Raw genomic sequence first — 17051 nt, 5'->3', positions numbered from 1 at the left:
CATGACTGCCTGCGGAGTTGTAAATTAGACAGTCTATGAAAAAATGCTTTCACCCACATAATTTCCAAGTGGCACCTAAGACGATTTCATATCTATAATCATATTGTTATTATTTAAGAAGGCTACACGCACTCATTTTGAAACATAGTTAAGAACTCAGTGTTCAGTTTGGTCACTGAAACTGCAAGAAAACAGTAAACGTCCAGTTCCCTAGGAAGAGTATTTGGAGAGCAAACAGGAAGGGGGAGGGGGAGCAGGGGAGAACCCTCCTGAAGGTGACTTTGCAGGCTGTCCCTGGAGAGTCCAAAGCCCGGGAGATCAGCTGTTTACGGTTCTGACCTAGTAAAGCCAGTTTCAGTGGTGCTGCCAAAAGCCTGAATCTTTCATATAACAGCTTTTTCTGTTGGCTCTAATCATGGAATCCCAAATCTTAAATCACTTCACCTTGAAGTAGGAGCTTGGTGACTGGAACATGTTAATGACCTCCAGACAATCGCTCTGCATTGAGGTGGAAGACATGAAACATTAGAGGCCACAAGGCAGAGTTAATCCTTCGGTAGAAGCTGCGTCGATGAATGTAACGTGAAAGGAATGCAAACAAAGCCAAGTGGGTCTGTGACACACTAACCATGGGTTAGCCAAGGGCAGCCATTCTAAAGAATTCTAGATGATAAAAGATAAAACAGCAGAAATGGAAAAGTTGCTCCAAAGTGCTTTTTGCCAAGCGACCTATTGACCAAATGATTCAATTGAGGGAGAAGGATAAGAGAGAAGCAGGGGAAGGCACAGACGGGAACACACATCTGTCTGTGTCAGCACTTAAATGAATATGTCACCAGATTCAACTGGGGAGAAGAGGATGTTTTCAGACTCTTTGGAAGATCTGGAGAATGAACCTTCTCAGAAAAACGACACATGCGTGTCTACATGCAGAATTTTCCGTACTGTGTCGGGGAGCTCATGGGCCTCCCCAAACCCCATCCCTAACCCTGCCATGTTTCTACCTCTCTTCCCTGCCCCAGTGTTTTGCAACCATTCATTTCACAACAACATTGAAATCTGTGTGTCTGTCTACTCTTTGAAGACTTCCAGAAATAACAGAGATGAGTTGTCAAGCCACATTTGGGTTATAATGGCTGGTAAGAAAACTGAATCTAAATTAGGATTTCACATTCTCAAGGAAGAGTTAAGGGTAACACGGAGGCTTTGTAATGGTTTTGAACAAACCCAACAGACTGTCCACCATTGTGGTAGAGGTAAGCTGAGTCTCTTTTCCGCTCTAATGGAATTAGAATAGGAATTGAAGATCCATGAAGAGATTTGTTGAGTTGATGCCGGCTCCATTTTGTTCTAGAAATAAGGACTGCCTTTCTGGCCTTGACAGGACAGATGGACACAGTGGCTGCAACAATGGGCTCAAACATAAAAGCAATCATGCAAATAGCTCAGGACCCGACACACCAAAAGGCAACGCTACCCTGCCTTACAGGGTCACTGTGCGTGGGAGTCCATTTTGCAGGATTCTGTATGGTTTGGTCCAGGTTCCTGGAAAGGGGTATGTGGCACCATGAGTTACCATACTGGGCGACATCAACCCTAGTGAGGGCACTGGGGCTGCCCTACCTGATAAACTTATAAACTCGCTGCCATCAAGTCGATTGATGATCATTTGGGACAGGGTGGAACTGCCCCCTGTGGGTTTCAGAGACTAGCTCTTTACAAGAGTTGAAAGCCTGATCCTTCTACCTCAGAGCTCTGGTGGTTTTGACTGCTGACCTTGTGGTTAGAAGCCCAATGTATAACCACAATACCACCAGGGCTGGTGTGTCCTCCCTGATAAAGGTGTCTGGAAAATAAATAACTTTTGAAAACGAATGCAACTGGTACATTTGTGACTGCCCTGAGAGACTCATCCACGTCTGAGCTGCATGCGTTAAGAGTTGAAGATAAGAAGTCAAGGGCATTTGGGTTCCTAGTGAACGATAAGCAGTCAAGGGCCTCTGTTGGGATGGAGGTTGTTCCTTTCGCACATAATATACTTCATACAAATTATGGCTGAGGAAGAGACCTGTCATCGTGGTGCTTACGCTAAAGCAGGCACTAACAGGAATGATAACTTGGCAAAGCCGATATTTTCTTTTATCTTTTAAAGTCATCCAGTCTTTAAAAGGAAAAAATAGAACAACAACAAAAAGTCTCATTTTCCACAAATTACGTTGGGCCCACTTACAAAGATCAGATGCTTCGCAGTGAATCTTGAAAGAGAGGAAACACAAATTGTACAGAAGAACCGTGAAACGGCTGAGTCCTCACACGTGTGCTTTCTGGGGTGCCCAGCTGTGTAAGTGCGGTCAGAGAGACTCATCCGCTCCGAGGGCTGCCCCTGACGCACAGCGGTGCGTCCTCTGACTCAGCCTGGCTGAGCGCCAGAGGGAAGCTAGTTCCTGTTGCCTCTGCCCCTGGGACAGGTTTCAGGCGGTGTCCACACAGAAATGCCAAATGCTTTAAAAACTGGCCTTGGATCACAACAATAGCCTTAAAGGGTTAGTTACAAGGTATGCCTGAAAGAAATGACACTGCTGTTTTCATTAGAATATTGTTTTTAATTGCAACAAGGACTATTATGTTGGGAGTAATCTTTCTTCTTTGAAAAACACAAGGTGATGAAATTAAGATTTTAGAGCTACAGAAGTTAGAGAGGAGCCCCTGTGGAGCAGTGAGTTACATGATGGGCTAGTGTCCACACAGCCAGGGATTCAAATTCACAAAGCCTCTGCAGCCCTGGAAACCCAACCCAAGGTCCACTCTGTCCTTTAGGGTCGTTATGAGGCAGAATCCACTTGGTGGCCATGAGTCTTTTACGTTTAGAACTTCTGGCTGTGAGTCTTATGGGTTTAGAGAAATGGTCCTTTCTAAAATACACAGTAAAGGTGTGCACTTGGTGGAACCAAGGGCAGGGTGGAGCACTCTGGGATGAGCCTTTATTTGGTCTTGCCTGCCCTCGATGTTTGGAAGGAACTGAGAATAGTCCACTATATCTCTCTAACAGTTTTGTCACTTTCAGGGGAAACCATCTTCAGTTCGTTTTCCAATGCTGTGGTTACTCAGAAACCATAGAGTAAGTCCTTTCCACCCCGAGTCAGAAGGTGGCTCTGCTGAAGAAAGGCCTGAGAACCTCCTTCCATAAAGATCACAGCCAACAATGCCCTAGGGGACAATTCAACTCTGTCCCACCTGTCCCAACACAAAAGCAATAGGTTTGATTTTGTTTGATAGCTAAGGTCAAGGTAGTAGCCATATATACTTGCGTATAAGCCTACCCGAATATTAGCCGAAGCACCTAATTTTACCACCAAAACTGCATTAAAAATGTGCTGAAAAATGTGGCTTATACACGAGTATTATGGGGTAAGATATATTCTCTCTGCTGAAAAGACCTCCACTCAAGAGAATAAAAGTATTAGAAAAATAAGAAAACTTTCAAGAGGACAATCATGCGGTACCTAGTAAAATTCCAAATGCATACACACTTGGTCCAAGAATTGCTAGTGGGGCATGTCTAACCTCTTTGGGCTACACAGGGGAAAGGGGGAATCCAACTCCACCGCAGCCATGGGCTAAGAACCACAGGCAGAGTTCAGTCATGCCTCTACCCTTCTGCACCCTATTCTGACACCACCCGTCCCTCCCTCCGCACTCCGCTTGTCTATCGGGGTCAGGAATTCATTCCAGTGGCCTCAAAGAACTCACAGGCAACACTGATGATTAAGAAGTCTATTAGGGAAGTTAACAGGTTGCAAAATGTTAAGGATCAAATTCTTTTGTCTGAAATGTCTTGTATCAGCCACGCTAGCAGGGACGTAGCCCTCTGGTCCCCGGCCTCCGCCTCGTTCCAGGGATCAGGAAACCTGAAAGTCTGCCACACAGTCTCTATCCTGGTCCTCTGCTCTGCCTCGTGGTCCCAGCCTATGGGCTAGCCGCCTTTGCTGTCTCAGCCACTTTATACAGGGATCTCACGCACTCTGCCAGTGGCTCTTCTTTCTTGGTCATCATCGGATTCTCTCTTCCTGGTTCTGAGATGGCTCCCTTATTCCCTCAACTAGTGTTTCATACACACTATCGGCTCAGTTTCATCCAAGCCTTCAGTGGGACTTACAAAGACATGGACAGAAAAGTCAATCATACAAAGTAATTTCACTCTGATCCCCCCATAGAAAGACCTGCATCCACATGAGATGACAGGACTCTTCATATAATATTGTTTGTGATCTCCGAGAAGGAAATCAATCAAATGTCCATCTGCGGGAACGTGTTAAATGATGAATCATTCACATGAAAGAGTACTCTGCAGCTATTAAAGTGGAATGAAGTATCATGTCACTCTGTACTAGGATACTATCACCACGCTATATTAAGGGATAATATTAAGAGGGAGTAGATAAGAAATCCTTTCTGGATGCTTGTCTAGCTAGAAAGAACAGTGAAAGATTTCAAAAGAACCTGACTTTCATGGTTGCCTAAGGGGAGAAGCGAGAGGCTGTGGCTGTTGGGTGGGCTGTGGTCACGGTTGGTTTCCATCTGTCCAGCTGATGCTTGGAGACTCCGTGTGTGGAGGAGACCTGCTCCTTGGGGACTTCCAGCAGATTGCTAAGAGCCATTCTTATGAGGCCCTTCTGTGTGGGTTTAAACTATCAAATGTCAAGGATGTGGTAGAGCGCTTCACCACCCACCCTCCTCAGGGACTACATTGGGCAGGTCTGTGGGTGATGAATAGAAGAAGAAAGACAAGAATTTTTTCTTTTTAAGTTATAATTAATATCATGTTATTCGACGGTCCAGTCGTATCAAGGAGGGCTCTGCAAACATCATCCTGATCAACTTTGAGACATCCCCCCCTTATTTTACAGGTTGATGTTGATCCCCCATGTCCTCAGGGGGATCTATCCCCTTACTATATTTGTACTTCCGTCATTCCCAGTTTCCCTACACAGGTAACAATATAGGTCCCAAGCAAGGACCCATCAACAATGGCCATATGAAACACGATAGAGACCTCAATCTCATAGAAGCAGAGAATATTAAAAGTTTAGAATAAATCCACATTGGGTCCAAAAGGAGGTGAAATGATAAGACATTACATTCTGGTCTGAGCACAGTTGCTGAAACGTCCCTTCACGATGCTCACTTTCTGATTTGGGGGCTACTGTCTACTGGGGATTCATCCCGTGTAATGACCCTGAAAATGAATTTTGAGCTACCACTATCATCCATAGTTTTTGGAACTGTATCTTACTATTTTAAAAGCAAAAGAAAAAAGGACAAAGACTCTCGTTTCCAGGAGCTTTCCTCTCTGTTCCCTTAGTCACTATTTATTCCTCTACTTATAACCCTTAGATTTTGACTGCCTTGTGGTAAGAATGCAAATCCAGTTTTGTCACTTTCTTGTTCAAAAACACTTCAAGGACTCCCATCATTCACTTTGCTCTTAGTTTAAAAGGGGGCATGGCCAATCCCAGGAGCTCCTGTGCAAAGCAAGTGAGTAGCACTTAGTTACTGAGAGGTTAGTGGTTCAGGTCCAGCCAGAGGTGCCTGGGGAGCAAGGCCTGACATTCTACTTCTGAAGGATCCTTGACAACCCTATGGGGCTAGATAGTCATCGCTCTGCAAAAACTCTCCTCCAGATCTGACATTTTAAGGAAAAGAATCAAAGCTATATTGGCCTCCTGTCCAAATAGTGATCACTAATATATCCTTGTCCAATACTGAAAAGTATTTTCAGGCACCCTTCGCTCTTATGCCCTTGTCTCAAATGATTCCGTAGTCAAAGGAGAGCCGCCTACCTACCCCTTCTTCAGCCTCTCCTGCTCTGATGACTTGTTCTAGCTCCTCAGGCTGCTTGTATAACCTAACCCTGCCCTGCTGTTTCCACCATTTTCACAGACACAAGCTTGGTTTGCTTTGTCTTAGAAATACTGACGCTGAGCTCGGCTTCTCCACCCAGACTTACTCCTGCTGAGAAAGGCTCTAAGGATAAAAGGCCACAGAGAGGTGGCCTACAGCCATGGTGCTGAAGGAGCAAGTGCTGCCCAACCCTTGCCTCCTCTCTAAATGTGTCAGCGTCAACACGCTTACCCGGGTTAACCAGCCTGATGGAACTCAGATCCCCCTGGGGCCTCGAGAGGAAGGGCCACACGTCAGCACTAACGTCACCAACTGAGCCAATCAGTGAGACACAGAGAAGAGACTGAATTTGAAAAAGATGCCATTTCACTTGGATTCACAATCAGTGCTCATGGAAGCTGCAGTCGAGAAATCAAATGACGCATTAGGCAAGACTGCTGCTCTGGAACACAGTGAAGGGCAAAGAGGCCACTTCGCCCACTAAGGTGCCCAAGACCCAACGGTGATGTTTTCAACTGCTTCCTCTGCAAGTAAAAGCTGCACAATGAATGCGGGGGGAGGGGTGTGATGGGTTAGTGCTTAAAGGGGACTGGTTTTCTGTTTGGGGTAATGAAGGCTTTTTTAAAACAAATAGTGGTATGATGATGGCTGTACAATGTAGTGAATCTAATTCATGCAGGTGTAAACAGTAATATGGTTAAAATGGCCAACTTTTTGTTAGATGAAACGTGTATACATTTCACACACACAACTCAGGGCGTGTAGAGCATTGTCGCACCAAAGAGGATGCTGCCATTTCAACACCATCAGAATAGTGGTCAATTCAGCAGAGAGAGTCTGGTTTGATAACTACTGATGAGACTTTTCACTGATCTCTGCACAGTGATAAGACCTGATAGTCCCTTCCATTGTACCCTGTATGAAAGCTAACAACAGTAACAAATACTGTGACATTGGGTCATGGAGACACCAAGAAAGCATTTCAGAAAGAGAGATTTTCCCAAATAGAAAAACTTAGAGGAGAGTCCTTGGCAACCCTGTGGGGTTGGTGTTTGCCCTGACGTACACCGGGTCACCATGAATTGGAATTGGCTCAACAGGAATACCACCTCAGAGGAAACCTGTCTGAATCAACGGTTTGGCTTGGTTTTTAGACTCTAAAGGCAAGTGTCCCTTCGGACTCAATTTCTAGTTGAAGAAAAGGGATTTCCCTCCCCTTTCCTATCTGCCTCTCCGCCAACTGAAGTATTTGCAAGAAGCCTCCAGGCTCTGTCACCCTCAGGGTGGCTCAAGTCAGGATCTCACGGGCAGCTGAGAGGTTTGGATGCGTGTTCCACTTACGAGTAGGACAGATGACGTGAGCAGAAAACCACAGGTTTAAAGGAAGTACCACGTGTCCCTTCTGTTGGCAGATGCCCTTGGTGCTGAGAATGCAAAGCCTCACATTGCATAATACCCTGCACTACCAAAGTAAAAGCCAAACAAGAGATGGCAAGACAGGGGTCTCTTTTATGGTAATTACATAGGTAACGTAAATAAATTCTGCAGATGGGTGGAAGAAAGCCCAGATCACCTCTTGACCACTTTGTGCCTAATTGCAGGCCTACTTTCCCCGTCTGTGTCCAACCTCTGCCCTCCAACTATCAGAACAATCAATTAATTATATGTACCCCATAGTAGTTGCTTGTGGAAGACAGATGAAGCTTCTCCTCGTGTAAGGAGTAACCGGCTCAGAAACCCACAGAGCACTGCTACTGTCGGGCAGGGTGGCTGCGAGTCAGCCTTGATTACATACATGGCGGTCAGTTTGAGCTGATGGCTCCTCGTTTCAGCACGAATCCAGCTCCTGGATTCGTGCCAAATCCAAACCCTGCCTATCGCCATAGCTCGACTCTCTCTGCTCACACGTAAGCTTCAGAACATGGACTTGCTCTGAGCTCCTCGCACATACCATGCTGCTGTGTTCCATCAAGTAAATTTCAGTGCAGGCCCAGCAACCCAATGGGACAGAGTCGAGCTGTCACGTAGGGTATCCTGAGCTGTCATCTTTACTGGAGCAGGTCACCAGGTCACTGCTCCCTGGGAGCTACAGATGGATTCAGTTAGCAGCCACCTGCTTAATCACTGTGCCACCAGAGCTCCGTTCATACACTCTATCCAGACCAGAAACCCAGGTGGTGTAGAGGGTGACTCGGGCTGCAAGCCACAAGGCCAGCTGTGGGGGGAGGGTAGATGCTTACAGGCACCCCCCCTGAGGGCAATCAGTTGCCAGACTGCAGTGCCTCCCCCTCCCTGCTGTTAAGGAAAATGGACAGGCCTGCAGTCATCTATTTGGTTCCTGTAGTTGGGGTTCACACCCTACTATCTAATGGTTCCTATGGAGATCCAGCTGCCATCCTGACTTTAGGATCTGCCCATCTTGTCACATGTATACCCCCAATCCTTCCTTTTCCTATTGCCTGTATGTCCCTAGACCATCCCCTTCCATTACTCTATAACCTATAGTGCAACCCCTTCCTGTGACGTATGTCTTTACCTGTAATTAATGGGCTTGCATGCCCCAAAGGGTATATAGGCCTGGGTTAGCAATAGAGGGCTCTCTCTCCCTCTCGCCCTCTCTCGGCTCCTCCCTTAACCTCTCCTCTGCTCCCTCTCCTCCCCTGTTCCCTTTCCCCTTGTCCTCCTCCCCTTCCCCCTCTCTCCACGTGGACCACCAAGGGAGGCTGAGGTGAACATGCTACCATGAAATGTGTCTGACTCCATTACTTGAGTAATGGAGTTTCTCTTCTATCTCTTCTCTTCTATCTCTCATGCTCTCGATGACTTTAATATAATACTTCTATATCTCGACCGTACAATTGTGCCTTATTGAACCCGGGATTAGTGGGTTCAATACCACAGCCAGCAGTTTGAAACTACCAGCTGCTTCATGGAGGCCTAGGCTTTCTACTCTCATAAAGAACTGCTGTCTCAGACTGTAATATGCCCTGCCCGACTGTCATGACGTGTCAAAACTGACTCGATGGCAGTGAGGTGTTTAAACATCTGCGCTGATTCATGGAATGGCTTCCTTCCACTGATACACAGAACTGTAAGGCTTATTTCTATCTTGTTTTACTCCCTTCTACAAGGTGCCCTGGTGAAATAGTGGGTTATATGCAAAGTCAGGAATGTGAAGCCACGGGCCTCTCCAAGGGGAAAAGAGGAGTGGGGACTTTCTCCTCCCATCGGAGTTACAATCTCAGAAGAGGGGCAGTTCGACCCCCCTCCAGGATTACGATGAGTCAGAGTTGGTGGGTGGCGTGAGTTTTTCTGCCTTGTAAGGTCACTAGGCGTAAAGTTCAACCTGATGGCAATGGCTCGTTAAAGGTTAATGAGATAATAATTATATGTTTAGCAAAAGTATCATAAATTCAACTAATATCATAAGGGCTATAATGCATGTTCAAAATTTAACCTGACTTGTGATTTCATTTCATTTCAGATCTGAAAATCCACCTCCAGACCACGGATTATGGCAACTTCTTGGCAGACCAAGCAGGTCCCCTCACTGTTTCCATCATTGATACCAAGATGAGGGCAAAGCTATGCGGAGAATTTGAATATTTTCGGAATCATTCCCTGGAGCCCCTTAGCACATTTTTCACCTACATGACGTAAGTGATAATGCCCATTAAGCCCCAATTTGATTGTGTAAATGATTCATAAAAGTTGCAGGTAGGATATTAAGCTAGAATGAAGCTTAAGACCTTTTCTATTGTTTGTAAGTTTGAATACTTTTCGATTCTAGCAAATATAAACTCACTGAACAATGTCACGATTGGAGAAAATAGATTCTATTACAAGAATAGCCACGGAGGTGGTGCTCCCCTCCACACACAGAGTGCTATCCCTTTTCATCTTAAAAAAATTGTACGTGATGCTGATGCGTGAGGTGTTGTAGATGTTTCTACTGAAGGTATAAGTACTGTGACAACTTGGGATCATTTTGTCTTTAAATGGAGGTGGGTTTGACGTGCTAGGAAGTGGTTCTTACAGCCACATCTCACCTCTCCATTTTGTCTTTAAATGGAGGTGGGTTTGACGTGCTAGAAAGTGGTTCTTACAGCCACGTCTCACCTCTCCTGATGGCTGAAAAGCAGTATAAATGCCCCTTGTCATAGTTGGATGTGTTCTGTTGATCTCCCTGTCCATCAGCAGTGGTTCCAACTCTCTCAGTGTGATGGCTCCTCATTCTTAATGTGTTTTAACTCCCACACCATTACAGCACATTATATTAGTTCAGCAAATACATTTTGCTTACTCATTTAACATGACTGTGTGCTTTTGCAGCTAAATTATTGTAAGAGAGAGTTCAAAGACCTCAAAGAAGAATTCTATTATCTTCTCATTCCATCTAGCCAGGGACTTTTTGAAGTCCTCTCCTACCAGGTCTACCTCTGGGACTGGAAAGAAACTAAAGAAAATGTGACATTTTTTGGTGGAAAGGACCTAAAAATGAAGAAATGCTACAGTATGGAAACCAGAAATTAATTTTTTTTAAAAGACAGAGAATAGGACAGTAAACATCAGGCTTGGCTCTAAAATTAGGAAATTAGAGATATTTTATAGGAATGAAAGAATGAGAAATAAGGATTAATCAAAGTGTGGCTCTGGAAGATGGCCAGAGATTGACAGAGGTGATTGCCAATTGAATAAGCGAACGTCCACATGAAATGAGTGGCGCTCTCTAAAACTACACAGGGAACCTCCAGCCCTTACCTCAACCTCCACCCAGTTGATTGGACTTGAAACCACATAATACTGCCTCAAGAATCAGGCACCCAAAAAGGATGATTATCGCCCCCGAAGGACACACTTTCCATTCTCCATCCTCTCCCCGATTCATCCATTTCTCCACCATCCACTCTTCTGTTCTAGAAATAACAGTGATTCTGTCCTTGAGGCACCTTTCTCGTCCAGTGAGCAAGACAATGGAACTAAGAATATCCAAATCCATCTGTGAAGCTGAACAAAGCTAAATTAATGGACTCTAGCTGCTGCACACGGCTTTAACTTGAGGGGGAAATCATGTGAAAGTCAGCAAGATTCCTCTTACTGTAGCAGATATTTCTTAAAATCTAAATATGGCTCTTAGAAAAGGTTCCGGAAATGGAACTGAGTTTTCAAACCTTTGGTGCAAAGGGAAGTCAATGTGACCTTTCTGTTACTGACAGCGAGCACTGACAGCACCACAACCTAAGACCGGTCGGTTCGGTTCGGCATTTCATGTTACATCGGACGACTTGAATGTCAAACCCACCTAATGAATAATACCTTCGAGGAAAAATAAAGGGTAGTCAAGGGGCACCATTATGATTGTCCAAGGGTTCAAAAGGCATCCCGTGACAGCAACCCTCCTGTCCACCTGCTCCTTCACTCTTCGCCTAGTGATTCGCACCCACGGCAACTCCCTTTCTGTCTCATTTTATATTTGTGTCTGTATCTGTATCCTAGTCCATACGCTGCACATCCCATCACCACACTTCAAATTTATACAAATGGCAACATTTGCCTTCTGTACTTTCCCCATTTAATACTTCTTAGAAACGTCTGTGGCAACATCACTCTTCAAATAACTACAGAGAATGCTGTGCTTCGCATGGTCCCTCTTCCGGTAACAAGTCATAAATGGGAGCACGTCTGGCATCACTAGTGGAACTTCATGTGGGTACTTTCAAGGTTATTATCATTGCACTGAACACAATGAAAATATGAAAGAACCCCAAGAGATCACTTATTTTCACTGCAACACACAAGCGACTGGAGAGACCAGCCCAAGGACTCAGACAGAGATGATTTACCACCACGTGGTGTAGTATTAAATTAAAAATGGTGCAGAGGGGAGTGGGATGCCAGCCCCACCTGCTACTAGAACTCACTGGTTCAGTAATACTACCTCTGGGTTCAGTAATGCACAATTGTACGGTTGAGATATATAAGCATTATATTAAAGTCATCGAGAGCATAAGAGGTAATACAATAATACAGTCAGACATATTACATGGTAGCATTGCTCACCTCCGCCCTGCTTGGTGGTCATCGTGGGGGGAACCCGGCTGCCAGAGCAGGAGCCGCCTCCCTCGCGGGAGCTGCCCTCTCATCCACCGCCCTCATGGGAGCAGCCCTCGTGGGAGCTGCCCTCTTTCCTCAACGTGGCATTTTTCAAAAATCCAAATATAAGTGGCCCAAGCAATTCAAATCATGATGTCCAAGGAGTAGATCGTAAAGTGGTTAAGCTAGCGGTTCTCAACCTTCCTAATGCTGCGACCCTTTACTACAGTTCCTCATGTGGTGACACCCAACCATAAAATTATTTTCATTGCTACTTCATAACTGTAATTTTGTTACTGTTATGAATTGGGCGACTCCTGTGAAAGGGTTTGCTCGACCTCCAAAGGGGTCGCGACTCACAGGTTGAGAACCACTGAGTTAAGTGGTCATAAAATTGACATTCCTATTCCAAAAGGAGAAATTGAAGGAAATGCAATGTGTTAAGCTGGTTTGTCTAGAGAAACAAATCCAGAGACACTCATTTATGTATAAGAAGGAGCTTTATATCAGAAGGCATCCCAGCCCAGTCCAACACACATCGATGTCCGATGTTAGTCCATAAGTCCCTCTTCAGACTCACATAGCCACATGTCAGTGATGCAAACTGTGAACCAGGAAGCAGGAATATCACAGGTCACTGAGTGCAAAGTCACATGGATCCAAGGTCAGTGGCAATATGGCAGAGTGGCAACAGCTCTTAGGGTCACGTGGCCCATACAGGCCACCACTTGAGGCAGGCAGGGCTCCAACAGGAAAGAAGGCAGAGGGGCAGAGAGAAAGGCAGTTCCTACAGTTCCTCATTCTCATGCAAAAGGTCACACCCCCAAGAAGGCATCATCAAACTACCCCTTGATTGACAGGTTTGACTCCATCCCTAACCTGGAGAGTCTGATTGAAAGGAAATCATCCAACTACCTCAGATGGTGTCATCAGTGTCAAGCAAGATCAAACCCCACAGAGCAGAATCCTTAGATGCCAACACTTCAAAACAATCTTCTATTTGTGGGGACCCCCGGACACTGATCCAGCGCTCTGGATTCTGGACTGGGGCTACAGCCATGGGTACCAGTCCCATTCTCCAAGCCAACAGACCAGCAGCATGACCTTGATAACATAGATAGCCGTGTTCTTGAACCCTAAGCAGCAGCACCCCTGCCCACCCCACCCTTTGCCCCTACATCCCACGTGATGGACCACTCATTTCTGAATTGCCCCGAGAGTCTCCTTCCTTCTTACAGGACAATAGGAGACCTAATCTGAGATTTGGAAAGAATCTTGACTTTAATTAAGCAAACATCTTGAAACCTGTTATCATACAAGGGGGTACCACCCCCCCCCCAGAGGGTACCCCCACCCCCAAACAGAAAAATCTCCTCTGGGTGGAGCTTTCTTACTACACATTTTTCCTGGTAGGTGAGCATCAAGCAACTAACTCTGAGTTAGTGCACTCAGTGGCACTGCCTGGGAAGGTTCTCTCTAGTCACAGTGAATTTTTTCATACAAGCAGTTTTGCTCGAATCTTGTTTTCTGTGATGGCTAATTTAAGAGAACAGCATGTGGCTGTGAAATTCTGTTTCCTGCTAGGAAAAAATGCCTCTGAAACTGTTGTGGTGTTGAAAACAGCTTACAAGGACAGCACGATTGGAACATCTCAAGTGTACAAGTGGTTTTTCATTTCCAAAAGAGGTGAAATGACAATTTATGACAAACTTCCTTCTGGATGCCATTCAATTTCCTGAATGAATGAAAATGATGACTCAGTGCATTTGGAATTCATTCTACCAGGTCAGACTGTTAATCAAGCTTTCTATTTAGTGGTTCTGAAAAGATAGTGTAACAGTGTACAACAAAAAAGGTCTGATTTGTGGCAGATGGGGGACAGGTTTTGCCACCACGACAATGCACCTGCTCATGCAGACATCTAGTGTGCCAGTTTGGGGCAAACACCACCCCCCAAAATAAAAATCCAGCATGCCTCTCTTGCCCCCCACACCTTACTCACCGGCCCTCCCTCCATGTGACTTCTTTTTGTTGCTGAGAATGCGAAGGGACATGAAAGCACAGCAACTTGAGGACGTGGAAGAGGTGAAGAAAAACAATGAGGGAGATGCTGTCAGCCATCCAAACAGATGAGTTTGAGAACGTTTCCAAGAATGGAATCGCAGATTTGACAAATGCATTCAGTATAATGGAGAGTACTCTGAAGGTGATGAGGTTGTTTTGTAAAAATAAATAAATAAATAGCTTTGACTAAAAATCCGGGTTTGGGGGCGGGGGTGGGGGGGTGGGGGGGGGTGGGGCGGTTATCCCTCGTATGTTTCTTTTCTAAGCACACAGACATTTGTAGCCTTTGTCACCATGTTCCATGAAACGGCGTCTGGCTCATAGCAACACTGCAGGAATTGTCTCCTGGGGTTTCCTAGGCCGAACGATCTTTATGCGAGCAGATGACAGGGTTTTGTTCCTTCACGATGTGACTGGTATGTTTGAACTGTTGATTTTCAGTTAGTCATTGAGGTCTAACCATTTCACAGCCAGAGATCCTTATTTAGAGCATCAGTGATGGATAGGAGCCATGGTGACACAGGGGTTAAATGTTCAGCCACTTTCCAAAACCAAAATACCCACAGTTTGGATCTTCCAGAGACTTGGTGCTACAAAGATGTAGCAGTGTGATTCAGTAAAACTTTTAGCCTTAAAGAACGAAGGAGAAAAATGTAAAACAAAATTCAATCTCCCAGAAAATAAAAAAGAGAACAGACCTGCCATTGTGTCCACTCTGACTCAAGGTCATCCTCTCAGAGTAAAACGACCTCTTTAGGTTCCTGAGACTAAATCTTCACAGGAGTAAGAGCTTCAGCTCTTTCCCGAGGATCTGAACTACTGACCTCGCAGTTAGCAGGTTTGTGCATAATGTACTATGTCATGAGGGCACCTCCATCCTGATAGGAGACCTGGCTACTGGTCTGACTGGTGAAACCCCGAGACTGTGGCCCTTAGACACCCCTCACACCCAGGTCTAGACTCCTCACCGGAGACCACTGCTCAACCAGACAGCAAGGAGGCCTCTAGAGGAGGCCCCATGACCCGGGAGAGCATGTGTCCCGGAGCATTCAACCACGCATCACCCAAAGGACAGCATCTGCCCAAAATAAAGACCCGGAGGCAGAGTAGGCGGGAAAGATGGGTGAGTGAAACGCAGAGAGGATGGGAAGAATGCTCTGACATTGAGGGGCCGGCAACTAGTATCACGAAATAAAATTTGTGAATGAAATATTGCACATCAATAAAGAATGATGATGAAACTGTGAAACAGCTCATGACCTGGATGGACATGGAGAACATTATACGGAGGGAAGTCAGTCAATCACAAATGGGAAAATAACTTATGAGACCACTATTACCAAAAAAAAAATCAAGATAAAGGTTGTCCTACCAAAAGAAACAGACTTTGATGGTGACCACAGCTGGGAGAGGAAGGGAGGGGAGGGGGAGGGATAGGCTAGCAGGTGACGGGTGGTAACTGAGTGAAGGGAAAGATAATCTCCTACAAGAAGGGGGTGGGCTAAAAAGGGGGAGAGCAAGGACAGGGCCAGCCATTGGGAGGTTGATAAATTAAGTTACTAAATGCAAAAATGATGATCTTATGTGTAAACCCACACCCACTCCACAATAAAAAGTTAAACAACAAAATGTGTATAAATTGTTGATTGGGAAACTAATAGTAACTGAAAGATCATCAGTTCAAATCCACCCAATAGCTCCATGAGAGAAAGACCTACCAATCTGCTCCCATAAAGAGCACAGCTTTATGGGGAAGTCAACCCTGTTATATAGGGAACCTAAGAGTGGGCATGGACTCTGCTGAAACTAACCACCATCATCACATCAGGCCTTTTAAAATTCAGTGCTACTTAGTGAATTTGAACCTTTAACTTTTTGGTCACCGGGGCAACAAAAACAATAGGATCCAGGAACCTTCTGACAGCACATAATGGGTGTTAAATATTTATCAAATCAATAAATAATCCTGTATTTAGCCACATATGAAGAAGTCAGTTGGTACCAGGATTGAAGGCAGGCTTATTTACAATGTGCAATGTACAGTTGACACAACCGTGTGTGCTGAAAGTGAGGAGGACTTGGATCACTTGTTAATGAGGATCAAGGAGTGCAGCCTTCATTATGGAATACAACTCAGTTTTAAAAAAGCAACAACCTCATTGCTATGAAGTCAATGCCGACTCATCACAACGAACAAGGTAGAATGACCACTGTGGGTTTCCGAGTCACTGTGTATTTGAGCTTTGGGTATATAGAGCTAGAAAACTGTGCAGGAGTAGAAAGTCTCAGTTTTTCCCTCTGAGTAGCTGATAGTTTCAAACTGCTGGATTGGTAGGTAGCAGCCCAATTTATAACCACTACCTCACTAGGGCATAACCAAAATCCTCACAATTTGACACATAGGTGACATCATCAAAAACGGAGAAAAGACTGAAGTTGTCCAGGGTTTCATCTTGCTTGGATCCATAATCAATGCTCATGGAAGCAGCAGCCAAGAGATCAAATGACGCAAGGGTTGAAAAGCAAGGATGTTACTTTGAGGATCAATGCATACCTGACCCAATTCATCATATTTTTCAATTGTCTCAGATGCTTGGGAAAGTTGGACGTTGAATAAGGAAGACCAAAGAAGAATCGATGCATTTAAACTATGGTGTTGGTGAAGACTACTAAAAGTACCATGGACTGCCAATAAATAAATAAACAGATCTCTCTTGGAAGAAGACGCCCTAGTGGCATAGTGGTTATGAATTGGGCTGTTAACCTCAAGGTCAGCAGTTCAAACCTACTAGGCAGCTCTGTGGGAGAAGAACAAGACTTTCTATTCCTGTTAGGAGTTATACGGTCTCAGAAACTCACAGGGGGAGTTCTACCTTGTCCTTTGGGTCACTATGAGTCAAAATGGACTCAATGAGAGTGAGTCTTGAAAGAAGTACAACCAGAACAGTCCTTAGAGGAAGGCTGGTGGACGTGGTCTCGTATACTTTGGACGT

The 17051-nt window shown here is 45.1% G+C and overlaps 1 protein-coding gene across 1 annotated transcript in view; it reads left to right on the top strand.

Annotated features, from left to right (window-relative positions):
* Positions 1-17051, top strand: part of ATP6V0D2 (ATPase H+ transporting V0 subunit d2) — a 67683-nt gene that overhangs the window by 1901 nt on the left and 48731 nt on the right. Inside the window, exon 2 of the mRNA XM_004697484.2 lies at positions 9386-9557. Within this exon, the coding sequence (XP_004697541.1) occupies positions 9386-9557 (172 nt within the window). The remainder of the gene's footprint in view (positions 1-9385; positions 9558-17051) is intronic.

The sequence above is a fragment of the Echinops telfairi genome, unplaced genomic scaffold (genome assembly GCF_000313985.2).
Source record: "Echinops telfairi isolate 266 unplaced genomic scaffold, ASM31398v2 ScPeMD7_1;HRSCAF=3_0, whole genome shotgun sequence".
NCBI lineage: Eukaryota > Metazoa > Chordata > Mammalia > Afrosoricida > Tenrecidae > Echinops > Echinops telfairi.
Note: the sequence above shows the minus strand (reverse complement) of the source record. Positions and strands in the feature narration are given on the sequence as shown.